The sequence below is a fragment of the Pseudophryne corroboree genome, chromosome 5 (genome assembly GCF_028390025.1).
Source record: "Pseudophryne corroboree isolate aPseCor3 chromosome 5, aPseCor3.hap2, whole genome shotgun sequence".
Classification (NCBI taxonomy): Eukaryota; Metazoa; Chordata; class Amphibia; order Anura; family Myobatrachidae; genus Pseudophryne; species Pseudophryne corroboree.
In genome coordinates, this window is record NC_086448.1 from 567,082,992 (window position 1) to 567,100,390 (window position 17,399).

Consider the following 17,399-nt stretch of genomic DNA (forward strand, 5'->3'; position numbering starts at 1 on the left):
TGCATTTCTTTATATGCGTGATGCACAGAGGGATATCTGCACACTGGCATCACGGGTAAGTGCTATGTCCATTTCGGCCAGAAGAAGTTTATGGACGCGACAGTGGTCAGGCGATGCGGACTCAAAACAGCATATGGAAGTTTTGCCGTATAAAGGGGAGGAGTTATTTGGAGTCGGTCTATCAGATTTGGTGGCCACGGCTACAGCCGGGAAATCCACCTTTTTACCTCAAGCTACTCCCCAACAGAAAAAGACACCGACTTTTCAACCGCAGTCCTTTCGTTCCTTTAAAAACAAGAGAGCAAAGGGATATTCATATCTGCCACGAGGCAGAGGAAGGGGGAAGAGACACCAACAGGCAGCTCCTTCCCAGGAACAGAAGCCCTCCCCCGCTTCTACAAAAGCCTCAGCATGACGCTGGGGCTTCTCAAGCGGACTCGGGGGCGGTGGGCGGTCGTCTCAAGCATTTCAGCGCGCAGTGGGCTCACTCGCAGGTAGATCCCTGGATCCTGCAGATAATATCTCAGGGGTACAGGTTGGAACTAGAGACAGATCCGCCTCGCCGTTTCCTGAAGTCTGCTTTACCAACGTCCCCCTCCGAAAGGGAGACGGTTTTGGAAGCCATTCACAAGCTGTACTCTCAGCAGGTGATAGTCAAGGTACCTCTTCTACAACAGGGAAAGGGGTATTATTCCACTCTATTTGTGGTACCGAAGCCGGACGGCTCGGTAAGACCTATTCTAAATCTGAAGTCCTTGAACCTGTACATAAAGAAGTTCAAGTTCAAAATGGAGTCACTCAGAGCAGTGATAGCGAACCTGGAAGAAGGGGACTTTATGGTGTCCTTGGACATCAAGGATGCGTACCTCCACGTTCCAATTTACCCCTCACACCAGGGGTACCTCAGGTTCGTTGTACAAAACTGTCACTATCAGTTTCAGACGCTGCCGTTCGGATTGTCCACGGCACCTCGGGTCTTTACAAAGGTAATGGCCGAGATGATGATTCTTCTTCGAAGAAAAGGCGTATTAATTATCCCATACTTGGACGATCTCCTAATAAGGGCAAGGTCCAGAGAACAGCTAGAGAGGGGATTAGCACTGTCTCAAGAAGTGCTAAAACAGCACGGCTGGATTCTGAATATTCCAAAATCCCAGTTAATGCCGACAACTCGTCTGCTGTTCCTAGGGATGATTCTGGACACGGTTCAGAAAAAGGTTTTTCTCCCGGAGGAAAAAGCCAAGGAGTTGTCCGAGCTTGTCACGAACCTCCTAAAACCAGGAAAGGTGTCTGTACATCAATGCACAAGAGTCCTGGGAAAAATGGTGGCTTCTTACGAAGCAATTCCATTCGGCAGATTCCATGCACGAATTTTCCAGAGGGATCTGTTAGACAAATGGTCAGGGTCGCATCTTCAGATGCACCAGCGGATAACCCTGTCTCCAAGGACAAGGGTATCTCTTCTGTGGTGGTTGCAGAGTGCTCATCTATTGGAGGGCCGCAGATTCGGCATACAGGATTGGATCCTGGTGACCACGGACGCCAGCCTGAGAGGCTGGGGAGCAGTCACACAAGGAAGAAACTTCCAGGGAGTGTGGACGAGCCTGGAAACGTCTCTTCACATAAACATTCTGGAACTAAGAGCAATCTACAATGCTCTAAGCCAGGCAGAACCTCTGCTTCAAGGAAAACCGGTGTTGATCCAGTCGGACAACATCACGGCAGTCGCCCATGTGAACAGACAGGGCGGCACAAGAAGCAGGAGTGCAATGGCAGAAGCTGCAAGGATTCTTCGCTGGGCAGAGAATCATGTGATAGCACTGTCAGCAGTGTTCATCCCGGGAGTGGACAACTGGGAAGCAGACTTCCTCAGCAGACACGACCTTCACCCGGGAGAGTGGGGACTTCATCCGGAAGTCTTCCACATGCTGGTAACCCGTTGGGAAAGACCAATGGTGGACATGATGGCGTCTCGCCTCAACAAAAAACTGGACAGGTATTGCGCCAGGTCAAGAGATCCGCAGGCAATAGCTGTGGACGCGCTGGTAACGCCTTGGGTGTACCAGTCGGTGTATGTGTTTCCTCCTCTGCCTCTCATACCAAAAGTATTGAGAATTATACGGCAAAGAGGCGTAAGAACGATACTAGTGGTTCCGGATTGGCCAAGAAGGACTTGGTACCCGGAACTTCAAGAGATGATCACGGAAGATCCGTGGCCTCTACCTCTAAGGAGGGACTTGCTTCAGCAGGGTCCCTGTCTGTTTCAAGACTTACCGCGGCTGCGTTTGACGGCATGGCGGTTGAACACCGGATCCTAAAGGAAAAAGGCATGCCGGAAGAAGTCATTCCTACTTTGATTAAAGCAAGGAAGGAAGTAACCGTGCAACACTATCACCGCATTTGGCGAAGATATGTTGCGTGGTGCGAGGATCGGAGTGCTCCGACGGAGGAATTTCAACTGGGTCGATTCCTACATTTCCTGCAATCAGGATTGTCTATGGGTCTCAAATTGGGATCTATTAAGGTTCAAATTTCGGCCCTGTCGATTTTCTTTCAAAAAGAATTGGCTTCAGTTCCTGAAGTCCAGACTTTTGTTAAGGGAGTGCTGCATATACAGCCTCCTGTGGTGCCTCCAGTGGCACCGTGGGATCTCAATGTGGTTTTGGAATTTCTAAAATCTCATTGGTTTGAACCACTAAAAAAGGTGGATTTAAAATATCTCACATGGAAAGTGACCATGTTACTAGCCCTGGCTTCGGCCAGGAGAGTGTCAGAACTGGCAGCTTTATCTTACAAAAGCCCATATCTGATTTTCCATTCGGACAGGGCAGAACTGCGGACTCGTCCGCATTTTCTCCCTAAGGTGGTGTCAGCATTTCATCTGAACCAGCCTATTGTAGTGCCTGCGGCTACAAGTGACTTGGAGGACTCCAAGTTACTGGACGTTGTCAGAGCATTAAAAATATATATTGCAAGGACAGCTGGAGTCAGAAAATCTGACTCGTTGTTTATATTGTATGTACCCAACAAGATGGGTGCTCCTGCGTCTAAGCAGACGATTGCTCGTTGGATCTGTAGCACAATCCAATTTGCACATTCTGTGGCAGGCCTGCCACAGCCTAAATCTGTAAAGGCCCACTCCACAAGGAAGGTGGGCTCATCTTGGGCGGCTGCCCGAGGGGTCTCGGCATTACAACTTTGCCGAGCAGCTACGTGGTCAGGGGAGAACACGTTTGTAAAATTTTACAAATTTGATACTCTGGCTAAGGAGGACCTGGAGTTCTCTCATTCGGTGCTGCAGAGTCATCCGCACTCTCCCGCCCGTTTGGGAGCTTTGGTATAATCCCCATGGTCCTTTCAGGAACCCCAGCATCCACTAGGACGATAGAGAAAATAAGAATTTACTTACCGATAATTCTATTTCTCGGAGTCCGTAGTGGATGCTGGGCGCCCATCCCAAGTGCGGATTATCTGCAATAATTGTACATAGTTATTGTTAACTAATTCGGGTTATTGTTAGGAAGCCATCTTTCAGAGGCTCCTCTGTTATCATACTGTTAACTGGTTTTGATCACAAGTTGTACGGTGTGATTGGTGTGGCTGGTATGAGTCTTACCCGGGATTCAAAATTCCTCCCTTATTGTGTACGCTCGTCCGGGCACAGTACCTAACTGGCTTGGAGGAGGGTCATAGGGGGAGGAGCCAGTGCACACCACCTGATCGGAAAGCTTTACTTTTGTGCCCTGTCTCCTGCGGAGCCGCTATTCCCCATGGTCCTTTCAGGAACCCCAGCATCCACTACGGACTCCGAGAAATAGAATTATCGGTAAGTAAATTCTTATTATTTCCGCCATATGCGGTGATAATGGTTTGCGTTAACTTCTTTCCTAGCTTTAAATAGCGTAGCGATAACTTCCTCCGGAATTCCCTTTTCCTTCAGGATCCGGCATTCAACCGCCATGCCGTCAAACGCAGCCGCGGTACGTCTTGGAACAGACAGGCACCCTGCTGCAGCAGGTCCTGTCTGAGCGGCAGAGGCCATGGGTCCTCTGAGATCATTTCTTGGAGTTCTGGTTACCAAGCTCTTCTTGGCCAACCCGTAACAATGAGTATAGTTCTTACTCCTCTCCTTCTTATTATTCTCATTACCCTGGGTAAGAGAGGCAGAGAAGGGAACACATACACCGACTGGTACACCCACGGTGTTACCAGAGCGTCCACAGCTATCGCCTGAGGGTCCTTGACCTGGCGCAATATCTTTGTAACTTTTAGTTGAGGCGGGACGCCATCATGTCCACCTGTGGCCTTTCCCAACGGTGTACAATCATTTGGAAGACTTCTGGATGAAGTCCCCACTCTCCCGAGTGGAGGTCGTGTCTTCTGAGAAAGTCTGCTTCTCAGTTGTCCACTCCGGGAATGAACACTGCTGACAGTGCTAACACATGATTTTCCGCCCATCGGAGAATCCTTGTGGCTTCTGCCATCGCCCTCCTGCTTCTTGTGCCGCCCTGTCGGTTTACATGAGTGACCGCCGTGATGTTGTCTGACTGGATCAGCACCGGCCGGTGTTGAAGCAGGGGTCTAGCCTGACTTAGGGCATTGTAAATGGCCCTTAGTTCCAGAATATTTATGTGTAGGGAAGTCTCCTGACTTTTCCATAGCCTTGGAAGTTTCTTCCCTGTGTGACTGCCCCCCAGCCTTGAAGGCTGGCATCCGTGGTCACCAGGACCCAGTCCTGTATGCCGTATCTGCGGCCCCCTAGAAGATGAGCACTCTGCAGCCACCACAACAGCGACACCCTGGCCCTTGGAGACAGGGTTATCCGCCGATGCATCTGAAGATGCGACCCGGACCACTTGTCCAACAGATCCCACTGGAAAATCCTTGCATGGGACCTGGCGAATGGAATTTCTTCGTAAGAAGCTACCATCTTTCCCAGGGCTCGCGTGCATTGATGCACCGACACCTGTATACGTATTAGGAGGTCTCTGTCTAGAGACGACAACTCCTTGGACTTCTCCTCCGGGAGAAACCCTTTTTATCCTGTTCTGTATCCAGAACCATACCCAGGAACAGTAGACGCGTCGTAGGAACCAGCTGCGACTTTGGAATATTCAGAATCCAGCCGTGCTGTTGTAGCACTTCCCGAGATAGTGCTACTCCGACGAACAACTGCTCCCTGGACCTCGCCTTTATAAGGAGATCGTCCAAGTACGGGATAATTATTTCTGCCATTACGTTGGTAAATACCTCGGTGCCGGGGACAGACCAACGGCAACGTCTGGAATTGGTAATGACAATCCTGTACCACAATTTTGAGGTACTCCTGGTGAAGAGGGTAAATAGGGACATGCAGGTAAGCATCCTTGATGTCCAGTGATACCATGAAATTCTCCAGGCTTGCAATAATCTCCCTGAGCGATTCCATTTTGAACTTGAACCTTCGTATATAAGTGTTCAAGGCTTTCAATTTTAGATTGGGTCTCACCGAACCGTCTGGTTTCGGTACCACAACATTTTGGAATAGTAACCCCGGCCTTGTTGAAGGAGGGGTACCTTGATTTCACCTGCTGGAAGTACAGCTTGTGAATTGCCGCCAGTACTACCTTTCTCCGAGGGCAGCAGGCAAGGCTGATGTGAGGTAACGGCGAGGGGGAGTCGCCTCGAACTCCAGCCTGTATCCCTGTGATACTATTTGCAGAACATAGGGATCCACCTGTGGGCAAGCCCACTGGTCCCTGAAGTTCCCGAGACGCGCCCCTACCACACCTGTCTCCACCTGTGGAGCCCCAGCGTCATGCGGTGGACTCAGAGGAAGCGGGGGAAGATTTTTGATCCTGGGAACTGGCTGCTGGTGCAGCTTTTTCCTTCATCCCTTGTCTCTGTGCAGAAAGGAAGCGCCTTTGACCCGCTTGCTTTTCTGAAGCCGAAAGGACTGTACCTGAAAATACGGTGCTTTCTTAGGCTGTGAGGAAACCTGAGGTAAAAAAATTTCTTCCCAGCTGTTGCTGTGGATACGAGGTCCCAGAGACCATCCCCAAACAATTCCTCACCCTTATAAGGCAGAATCTCCATGTGCCTTTTACAGGCAGCATCACCTGTCCACTGCCGGGTTTCTAATACCCTCCTGGCAGAATGGACACTGCATTAATTCTGGATGCCAGCCGGCAAATATCCCTCTGTGCATCCTTTATATATAAGACGACGTCTTTAATATGCTCTATGTTAGCAAAATATTATCCCTGTCTTAGAGTATTAATATTATCTGACAGGGTATCAGACCACGCTGCAGCAGCACTATTTATGCTGAGGCAATTGCAGGTCTCAGTATATAACCTGAGTGTGTATAAACAGACTTCAGGATAGACTCCTGCTTTTTATCAGCAGGCTCCTTCAAGGTGGCCGTATCCTAAGGTGGCAGTGCCACCTTTTTTGACAAACGTGTGAGCGCCTTATCCACCCTAAGGGATATCTCCCAACGTGACCTATCCTCTGGCGGGAAAAGGTACGCCATCAGTAACTTTTTAGAAATTACCAGTTTCTTATCGGGGGAACCCACGCTTCTTTACACACTTCATTCATTCATCTGATGGGGGAACAAAACACTGGCTGCTTTTTCTCCCCAAAAATAAAACCCCTTCTATATGGTACTTGGGTTCATGTCAGAAATGCGTAACACATTTTTCATTGCCGAGATCATGTAACGGATGTTCCTAGTGGATTGTGGATTGTGTATATGTCTCAACCTCGTCGACACTGGAGTCAGACTCCGTGTCGACATCTGTGTCTGCCATCTGAGGTAACGGGCGTTTTTTGAGCCCCTGATGGCCTTTGAGACGCCTGGGCAGGCGCGGGCTGAGAAGCCGGCTGTCCCACCGCTGTTACGTCATCCAGCCTTTTATGTAAGGAGTTGACATTGTCGGTTAATACCTTCCACCTATCCATCCACTCTGGTGTCGGCCCCACAGGGGGCGACATCCCATTTATCGGCCTCTGCTCCGCCTCCACGTAACCTTCCTCATCCAACATGTCGACACAGCCGTACCGACACACCGCACACACACAGGGAATGCTCTGACTGAGGACAGGACCCCACAAAGTCCTTTGGGGAGACAGAGAGAGAGTATGCCAGCACACACCAGAGCGCTATATAATGCAGGGATTAACACTATAACTGAGTGATTTTTTTCCCCAATAGCTGCTTGTATACATATATTGCGCCTAAATTTAGTGCCCCCCCTCTCTTTTTAACCCTTTGAGCCTGAAAACTACAGGGGAGAGCCTGGGGAGCTGTCTTCCAGCTGCACTGTGAAGAAAAAATGGCGCCAGTGTGCTGAGGGAGAAGCCCCGCCCCTTTTTCGGCTGACTTTTCTCCCGCTTTTTTATGGATTCTGGCAGGGGTAATTTATCACATATATAGTCCTGGGACTATATATTGTGATGATTTGCCAGCCAAGGTGTCATATATTGCCCTCAGGGCACCCCCCCCCAGCGCCCTGCACCCATCAGTGACCGGAGTGTGAGGTGTACATGAGGAGCAATGGCGCACAGCTGCAGTGCTGTGCGCTACCTTGGTGAAGACCGAAGTCTTCTGCCGCCGATTTTCCGGACTCTTCATGCTTCTGGCTCTGTAAGGGGGACGGCGGCGCGGCTCCGGGAACGAACACCAAGGTCGGGTCCTGCGGTCGATCCCTCTGGAGCTAATGGTGTCCAGTAGCCTAAGAAGCCCAAACTACCACCTGTTAGGTAGGTTCGCTTCTTCTCCCCTTAGTCCCTCGCTGCAGTGAGTCTGTTGCCTGCAGATCTCACTGTAAAATAAAAAAACCTAAATATACTTTCTTTCTAGGAGCTCAGGAGAGCCCCTAGTGTGCATCCAGCTCAGCCGGGCACAAGAATCTAACTGAGGTCTGGAGGAGGGTCTTAGTGGGAAGAGCCAGTGCACACCAGGTAGTCCTAAATCTTTCTTTAGTTGTGCCCAGTCTCCTGCGGAGCCGCTAATCCCCATGGTCCTTACGGAGTCCCAGCATCCACTTAGGACGTCAGAGAAAAATAATCAATTAGAAAATTAGGTTGGGTATGTTCCTTGTAAAGCAAATAAGCAAAAAAAAAAAATCATGGTGTGGCCTCGATAGACAGAGAGAGTCACACTTTAACGTTTGGCTGTAGCTTTGCTCACATGGATGTCTGTTATTGCTCAGCAAAACTAATTTTACAAAGGCAGTAGTGTCATCTAATATAAACTTGTGAGCAAGCCACATAATGCTGCCCATGGGAGAAGCAACTGGTCCAGAGTTTTAAGACTGCAGCAGTAAGCATACACACCATATACACATCGAGATAATACGTTACCTCACTTTCTTTCTAGGTCAATAAGCTATCAAATAGCGAAAACACCATCGGAATTCATCCTGTAGTTGTGAGTGAAGCCAGGACAGACAAAAATTACATTACAATATATATATATATATATATATATATATATATATATATATATATATATATATATATATATAGTCCCTAGAAGTAGATTTCGGGAAAAAACTTATGTACAGCCACAACCCTCAACAGTTTTATTTATTTATTTATATGAAAAGAAAAAAGGAAATTGGCGCCCAAAGGTTATTTTAACCTATAAATACAGGGAACCCAGTGGGTTTCACAATTATCATTACTTTTAAAACATAAACATGAACTGTTCTTTCATAAAAATTAATTAAAATGTACAGAAGCAAGTCCATCATATTCCACAGACAAAATGATGTAATTTCTCTTCGAGTACTCCATCACTGAAGTTGGTAGAGGAATATCGGCAACTTAGTGCAGTATCTTTATTCTTCCTCATATGATATTCAGAGATAACATCAAATATAACATCCCAACGCGTTTCGTCTAGTGACTAGACTTCATCAGGGGTATGTCTTTTAGTATTCACATCAATCAAAATGTAATCAAAGTTGACAATCAGGGTTTTCAAAGAATAACTTCAGAGCATCACAAAAGAGGCTGCCGAGGCTTCAAGCCGGTGTCGTTTATTCAACTGATCAGAATTCAGCTACTTCCTATGTTTCTAACTTTCAAAAGGAAGGTGAAAACAGCAAGATCCTGCCAAAAATGGACTTTCCAAACAGACAGCCAGTGGTACACAAGTATCCTTGCAAGGATTGTTATATTTGATGTTATCTCTGAATATCATGAGGAAGAATAAAGATATTCCTCTACCAACTTCAGTGATGGAGTACTCGAAGAGAAATTACATCATTTTGTCTGTGGAATATGATGGACTTGCTTCTGTACATTTTAATTAATTTTTATGAAAGAACAGTTCATGTTTATGTTTTAAAAGTAATGATAATTGTGAAACCCACTGGGTTCCCTGTATTTATAGGTTAAAATATCCTTTGGGCGCCAATTTCCTTTTTTCTTTTCATATTTTCTGTATCTAGTCCCTCCTAACAAGGGACTTAGTGAAATAGGCAGCCAATCCCAAGGAATACTGTATCTTATTGTATCCAATTAGCCTCAGAACAGCGCAGAAGGAGAGTATTTGGTCGGTGTAATAGTTCTTATTTATTTATATATCTACATATATATGTAGCGTGACAAGAATCACACAGACCGGAGTAAAATCCAAGAGAACTTTATTTTCAACCACGGGCAGGTGCAGGATAACAGGGTTCACAGAGTCTTCAAAATGCTCAAACACAAGTTCTCCAGTGGACCCTAAGGTCTAATCCCTAACAGTAGACACTCCCTGGCCTATCACCTGGGCAGCATATCCACCATCAGGAGCCTTGTTTCTTGTGTCTGAAACCCTTTTAGCACAAACTGACAGGTGCCTGCAATCAGCTGCTTCTCAACCCTGGCCAACAGCAACAAATGGCCTGGATTCTCTTCAGCCACAATCCTGTAGTTCTATACCCATGAAAAAACAAAAGGGTTTTCCCACGCACCTTAAGGGCTATTAGTAACAAGACCTGTACACTATATGGTAATAGAAGATTTAGAGATCTTGGTTACATATATTTTGCAAAAAATATGATAAGCCTCCAGGCCACTTAAAGGCGTCTCTCTATTACTGGAGATCCATAATACTAAAAATAAGTCCAGGGTGTGGACCCCACAAAACTGGCTCAGGCCCATCCACCCCAGGGCAGCACACCATTGAAATACTGAAATGTTAATATGTGTTAATAGGAAAGAAGCAGGAGCTATGTGTTAAAACGTGATACAAAAATAAGGGTATTAGTAAAATACTTCAAAGAGTAGTGTTAGTGTAAAAATAAATAGGACTGTTACAAAAGTGCTAAATAAAATATTATGGTGTGCTACCCCAAGGCAGCCCATCCACACCAACAAACTCACATACAGCAATAATCATTGTATCCACTATGGGTCATATAATTGCTTAATGTAAGGCCACATACAAAAATATATACTGTGTGCGTGGACCCACCAACCGAGTGGGAAATCTTACAGAGTGTCAGGATTCCGGCAGCCGGTATAATGTCGGCTGTCGGGATTTCGGCATATGTATCCTAAATGCTGGGATCTCAACAGCTGCCATTTTAACTGCATCCCTGTATAACATCACTCAGCTAATCTGTCACTGAGTGGTGCTGTAATATTCTGTGCTCCACTTTTTCTTTAATTTCCTTTTATTTACGTAAAAACACGTATAGTGGCGTCCTGTTAAGTACTGCTGTGAAGTGGAGTTTAAGTAATTGTTATCTGTTAAGCAGGTGACCCATTGGCATTAAGAAAGTAACACTGGTAATACTGGTGCTCAGAAGGTCTGGGATGCTACTGAGGCCTCGTTGTCAGGGGAACTATGTTTCTCACCCGACAGTTTTCTGCTTGTCTGTTTGGGATTATGCTAATAGAAAATTTGGTTTGGCCTCTAGCCCTTCTCCCATTATTTTGATTCTTCACAACCCCGACTTCCCTCATGGTAAGAACAAGATACAGTATTATTCTATCCATGGATGGAGAGGCACGCTGTACTTAATGATATTACTAGAGAGACAAGTTTTCCTCAATTCTCCCAGATTCAAGCAGATACAGATCTTCCGTCTGGGAATTTTTACAACTTAAGACACTTCCATTCTACAGTTGTCAAAGTCAGAAAAATGTCTCAATGCACGTTGCCATATTTGCACCGCACACTGGTCCGTGCTGCGCGTGCGTACGCTCTCCCGTGGATGCACATACCCGCAATAACGTGCACTCGCAGGCGCGGTATGCGTATTTACGGTAGAGTTTATGTAGTCGTAGCGTGCGACTCATTCGTTACAAATGTTCACAATTAATGTAGTTTATAGATCATGGTCCCTTTGATAGATTCTGAAAGTTTGGTTAAAATACAATGTCCCAGAGCTGAGGAATCCCTCTTTATATCGTACGAAGGGTCTAACAGGAATCATACAGCAGTGTTTGGTACCCATCGGAAGAGTATTTAATTAGCAATATTCCGGTGTTGGTTTGGAGCGTATTAATCGCTCGTGCGAATAGTTATGGACATAAGAAGTTTATGTCCATTTCTATTAATTACACATACTCAGGTATGCGGCGGGAAACCCAGTTTCCCACCCACCTGAGCTGTTGGAAATCGTCACAGCCCACCTGTATGAATCACCCTATGACCTTTTGTTATGATGCAGGGCCGAATTCCTTCGGCCAATGGACAATGGGATTGTAGGACCAGGAGATTGCATTGTGTGTGGGGCATAAATAGGCAGGCCGACCACATCCAGCTCTCACTCTCTCATCAACGGTTATCTGCTGATAGCCGGGAGCTGGATATCGAGGCGCAGGCGATCATACCCTTTGTGCGTAAGTTTCTCTCCGTTATCATTGTCTTTCTGTGAGCCAATCTCTCTCTCTCTCTCTCTCTCTCTGTCCTGTTCTCTCATATCTCCCCTAGACTAGGCTAGTATTGTATTGTATTAGATAGTATTGTATTGTATTGCATTTAGGTCAGTGTAGTATTGTCTTTTTGTATTTATTGTTTAGTTCTGTGGTTAGGAAGTCTCTGTTATATTGTAGTGTATCATTTGTACTGTTATCCCCTTTTACAAGTATATTAGATATAATACAGTCAATAGGCTTTGGAACCTAAACCAGCATCTGTGTATTTCCTATAGTGTTAAGTGTTCACTTGAGCGTCGGTGACGCTCAAGCAGCTTTGTAGTTAGTCAGGTTACACAAGGTTGCACTTACACCCTGTACTCACATTAAGGTATTCAGTGTATTTCATTGGTATAAGGTTTTATCATAAAGGTATAGTGTTGTGAGCGTCTGCATCGCTGGTGACCTCCTCGTGGTCTCGAGCGTAAGCTACGCCATAGCGAATCATTACCCTAGACATAACCAATAACGTGTCCTGTGATCGCTGGGCCGTGAGCGAACGTGACGCTTGAGCGTCTCGCCTACGGCTGAGCGATCGTTACGCAACTAGCGTACCATTACGGTACTTCTTAAGTAAACAGCGTACAGTGTTCTTAGCTTCATAAAGGGTTGTTATACGACAAAGGAATTTAGCATTGTCACAGTGAAACACCTCCTCACTAGTAGACCCCTTTCCACCTTCGAGGCTTTATGCCCAAGACATTCCTTGACCAGAGGTTTAATCTCCTTATTGTATACATTACTTGTTGAGGAGTCTTCTCCCCAGTGTGACCCTCATCAGAGGGTTTAGGAGGTGGATTGGAGTACTGCTTTAGATGACGAGGAATGGACATAATGCTGCGCCTAGTTCAATTTGAGTGAGAAACAGGGAGAACACATATAACTTATTTGTATAAATGGTATTAGGTATTCTCTTGATTGACTAGAATGTGGCCCATCATGTCGTATAGATGCTCGAGAGGTTGTGATGCTGAGGGCTCCTTTCACCACATACAGAGTTCCTGTCCTAAGGTAGTACATCTTTGGAAGGAAGTCATCAGTCTTATAAATACGTTTACTTAATATTCCAATTCCATACGAGGCACCAAATAAATAGATGAGCCATATAGTCTCTGCCACGACGTGTCAGCGGTGGATTGAAAGCAACTCCCTTCTCCTCCTGTACAGTCTATCTTATCCCGCATCTGGTACGTCTATTGCATGAAGTATATAACTAGCATAATTAAACACTCATCCACATCATTTGACAAAACATGGAGCCTGTGATTAGCCTCTCTAAATGACCCTTCCCATTTTGCCTATTAAGAGCGAACTATACATACTTACTCCTATCCTAGCCTAGGGACCCACCCCAGGGATTCCTCCTTTCTCTTTCTGTACTTCTTTCCTCCTCAAGTTGTTTCCTTTCTATCCTTTTTACGTCCTACCTCACCATTGTGTATGCTGAAAATTTCTTTCCCTGTTAAGGTAATATTGTTTTAAAATCATGATTTTGTTTAATTTTGTATGAACGTGACCTTTATTTTATTCACTGTCTATGTTGTTGAGAATCTTATTGTCTCAGTGCCTGCTGTTCACTATGATATACTTATTAAAAACGAATTTGGAAAAAAGAGGAAATGCAATCACAATTTTAGACACTTGAGGAGGTTAAAAGGAGAGACCAGCAAATGTTATTAAAGTATCTTAGATACAGTATGTGTGAGGTAAACTCCAATGGTAACTTTATCAAGTACAGTTCCCTTCTTTCTGATACAATTCCATAGCTTTTAAATCATACATTTGTGTGGGTTACAAAAATATTATTTGAAATAAGCAAACCTGTATCACTACAACTGTAGCCATTTAAGAGTAAGCAGAGTCTGCTTTACTTCCTCTACAGAGAATCACTATTGAATATTGTACAATTTGAATCTAATAGCAGCAGGCATACAGCATGCGCAAGTTTCATAAAGCTTGTGCGCCGATTACCCTGTTGTGGGACGCGCTATTTCCCTTTCACGATGACACCCTTGGCATTCCTACTATTATCTGGATATAGAAAATAAAGGGGGGTACTCACGGAGCGATAGCTGCTTAAAATCTAAGCAATCTGACTAGATTGCTTAGATTTTAAGCATGATCGCTCCATGTGTACCCCTCACGGTGATAGCGATGCACGGCCTTGCACATCGCTATCGCTGCTGCTAGATTGGCAGGCCAATCTAGCAGGTCGCTCACTTCACCCGCTGGGTGAAATGAGCGCCCCCCTTCCCCCCCCCCCCCCGTCTACCCCCCGCACGCTCAGCAAACATCTCTCCCACATCAGCCGGTGAGTACTGGCCTTAAGACTGAACATCTATGTTTCAGTAATGCCCTTCACATGCCTCACCGACATTCATGCCTAGGAGATGCAAAGAAACACACACCCCCACTAGCAAGACAACTTGAATAATCAATCAAGGTGCTGAAAGAAGATTTGCATCAAAACAACCAAATTCTAGCTATCTTATGTTATTTTTCCTAGTACAGTAAATAAAATAAAAGCAAAATTCTGAGAGGTCACTTGGGAAACACTTTACACTGTAGAGTCACAAAGATCTGGGGGGGGGGGGGAGAGATGTATTTAGCAGTGATAAAAGTGGATAAGTGAGCCTGTGGAGAAGTTGCCAACGGCAACCAATCAGCTGCTCTGTATACTTCTATAGTATGCAAATTATGAATGTTATGTCAATGCTGATTGGTTGCCATAAGCAACTTCTCCACTGGCTCACTTCACCACTTTTATCACTGCTTAGAACATCTCTATTTTCCTAAAAGTCAGAATGTTAAACAGCAATATAATGACAACTTTGTAAGCATATTTACCCATACACATTCTATTTACAATATTAGTTTTTGCCAATTGGGCTCCATGCTACATGGGTTTGTCTCATAATTAGACAGGGAGAACATAAAACAGGCTGTTGGATCTCGTCCATACTTTGTATTGTTTGCAGTGTGTGCTTTCCACACCTTACTGAAGTGATCCTTGTTATCCCTAAACATTTCCCAGTGTGTGTGTGTGTGTGTGCGTGTTGGGGGTTTCTAAACTCCTGTCACTATAAGCTTCAAAGACTTTCAGGACAGAATAACTATGTAAATGCACTGGCTCAATGTGTAATTCAACAAAACAATGAAACGGCTACAAGATTGGAATGACACTGAGCCATGCCCCGTGCTGTGACACTAGCAATGCTGCAAGCACGGCGGCCAGCGCACCAGTAACTTCCTGCAGTGCGAACACGACCATCAGCAGAGCGTGGCTGCTCACTGCAGGGCTGACACAAGTGCTCCCGCCCCGGCTGTAACAGTGCACTAGGGCCCCGTAACGGGGACACAGCCAAAGGCGGCGGCACCACGAGGAAGATCCACGGCAGGGAGAGCGCGGAATCCCGGCAGCACATTTCCCGCACATAGCTGCCCCATGCCCCAGCGCTGCGTGTCCCCCGCTCGGGACTTACCCGGCAGAGATGACCTGACCCGGCTTTACACACAGCTCCAGCACCACTCCTGTGCGGTCCGATTTGACTTTTCTCTCTGGCGCTCTGTGCGGCCTCCCGCCCTCTGGCCCACGGGGCTCTCTGGCCTCAGCCCCCGGGATAGTGGCCCCCAGTGCCAGTACGGAACCGATCTGAACGGACATCCCGGTAGACACCTTCCATTCCAGCAGCCGCATGGGCCGGGGCCCCGGGAAGCGCACCTCGCTGCACTGGCTCGGTCGCGATATGTCCCCGTCCTCCTGCTTTCTCCGTTGCATGCTCTGCATGTCCCGGCCAGCGCTCCGCCCGGACAGGCCGCACTCTCACAGGCCGCGGTCTCTATGGCAACAGTAGTGACCCCGTGCGGAGCCAGTGACGCGCTGCCGAGGAGGAGGAGCCGCTGAGACGCCCACGCGGCCGCGGTCCGGGCTGTGTGACAGCAGCAGCAGAGCGAGGTCTAGAGAGAAGGGGGAGCGGCCCCCATGTAAACATCCAGGCCGTGCGGCAGCTACACAGGAGGGGAGGAGCTCGGCCCTGTGCAGTACGGAGGCCCCGCCCTCTATGCCAATGTCGGTGCGCCCACTCCTGATGATGGCCGGGGGAGGGAGGGTGTGATTCGTAAGGACAAGGTTCACCGTCTTCCCGCTTTGGTGAATTAGCTTCGCGTTTGGGGGCGGGGCAGCGCTGTGACGTCCGTCAGCGTGCTAGCGTAGACAGGGGGAGCGGGCGTTCTCAGGGCGCCATGTTGGTTGTGGCAGGAACGTGTTCATATAATTCTGTTTACGGAAGTAGCTGTGGTGTCTGTGTGTACCCGGTCGCTGGTCATGTGGGATGGGACCAGGAGGGTGGCTCTCTGGCGATACACTTACTAATGACGCAGAACGTTCCCCAGCCGTGTGAGAGAGCAGAGCTGCAGCCTGTGTGCGCTGCCAGGGCTGATGATGCTGAAGGCGGCGGATGTCAGTTTTTTCCCCCAAGATCTCTAGTGGTGCTACATGCTGGATTTCAGGACCGAGCTTCTGGCATACGCTATTTTGCAGTTACATCGTTGTACCATAGTTGCCTACCCTCCCTCATTCTGCAGGAGACTCCCTGAAACAGCAGCAATCTCCCTCACTCCCTGAATAGTCCCTCCATCTCCCTGATTGCACATTGCCCCCATTATGCAGCTATTACATTCTTGGGGGAAAAATAAATCAGAGTTACATACATTCAAATGGGATCATCAGTGCCATTTCCCTGCATTGGTTATAAGCATAATGATCCCTATGGCCACTTGCAGTATATGGAACCTCTTGTAAAACACAATACACAAACAAATCCTGCAAAATATCAGTGTATTTTCTTCAACAAATAGATCTTACTGACTTTGGGGCTCATTTACATTTGGATGTAAGTCATTTTCGATGTAGCAGTACGCGCCCGCGCTGACAGGTGTTACTTTCACAATCTCCCTGAAATGCTTTTTCAAAAGTAGGCAAGTATGCGTTGTACTGTAAGGTATGGCAGCGTAAGTGCTGCTCACTCCCGGGACGTGATCAAAGGAATGACAACTGTGTTCTGCATAAAAGGAATGCCAATTGACTATAATGGGAACTGACTGAAATGTTTCAGATAATCTGAAACCTGTACATTTTATCGGCAGCATATTTCATGCTAAAATGATTTTACATGTGTAATGGCAACTGTTTATTAAGGAATGACAACTGTTTTATTTGCCATCCCTATGCAAAAAATAAAATAAAAAAAATGTGAATTGTATGTGGTATATGTTTAATTTGTCTGCTGTTGGGATCACGGCGTTCAGGATATCGACGTTGGAATCTCGACAGCTTGCAATGCCGTCAGCCGGAGTACCTGTGTAACAAGGCTATTTCCACTTATGGGTGTTCATGACACCCATAGAGTGGGAACAGAACCTGTGGCGAGCCACCGAGCCCTCAGAGGGACTCTCTTTGCGCTTGCCCCACTGCCAGCATGCTGACGGCCACAATG

At 46.7% G+C, this 17,399-nt stretch overlaps 1 protein-coding gene across 1 annotated transcript in view; it reads right to left on the minus strand.

Annotated features, from left to right (window-relative positions):
- CTDP1 (CTD phosphatase subunit 1) overlaps positions 1-16,091 on the minus strand; it is a 469,717-nt gene extending 453,626 nt beyond the window's left edge. The window contains exon 1 of the mRNA XM_063923302.1: positions 15,387-16,091. Coding sequence (XP_063779372.1) covers positions 15,387-15,691 — 305 coding nt within the window. The 5' untranslated portion in view covers positions 15,692-16,091. The remainder of the gene's footprint in view (positions 1-15,386) is intronic.
- Between the last annotated feature and the right edge of the window lie 1,308 nt (positions 16,092-17,399).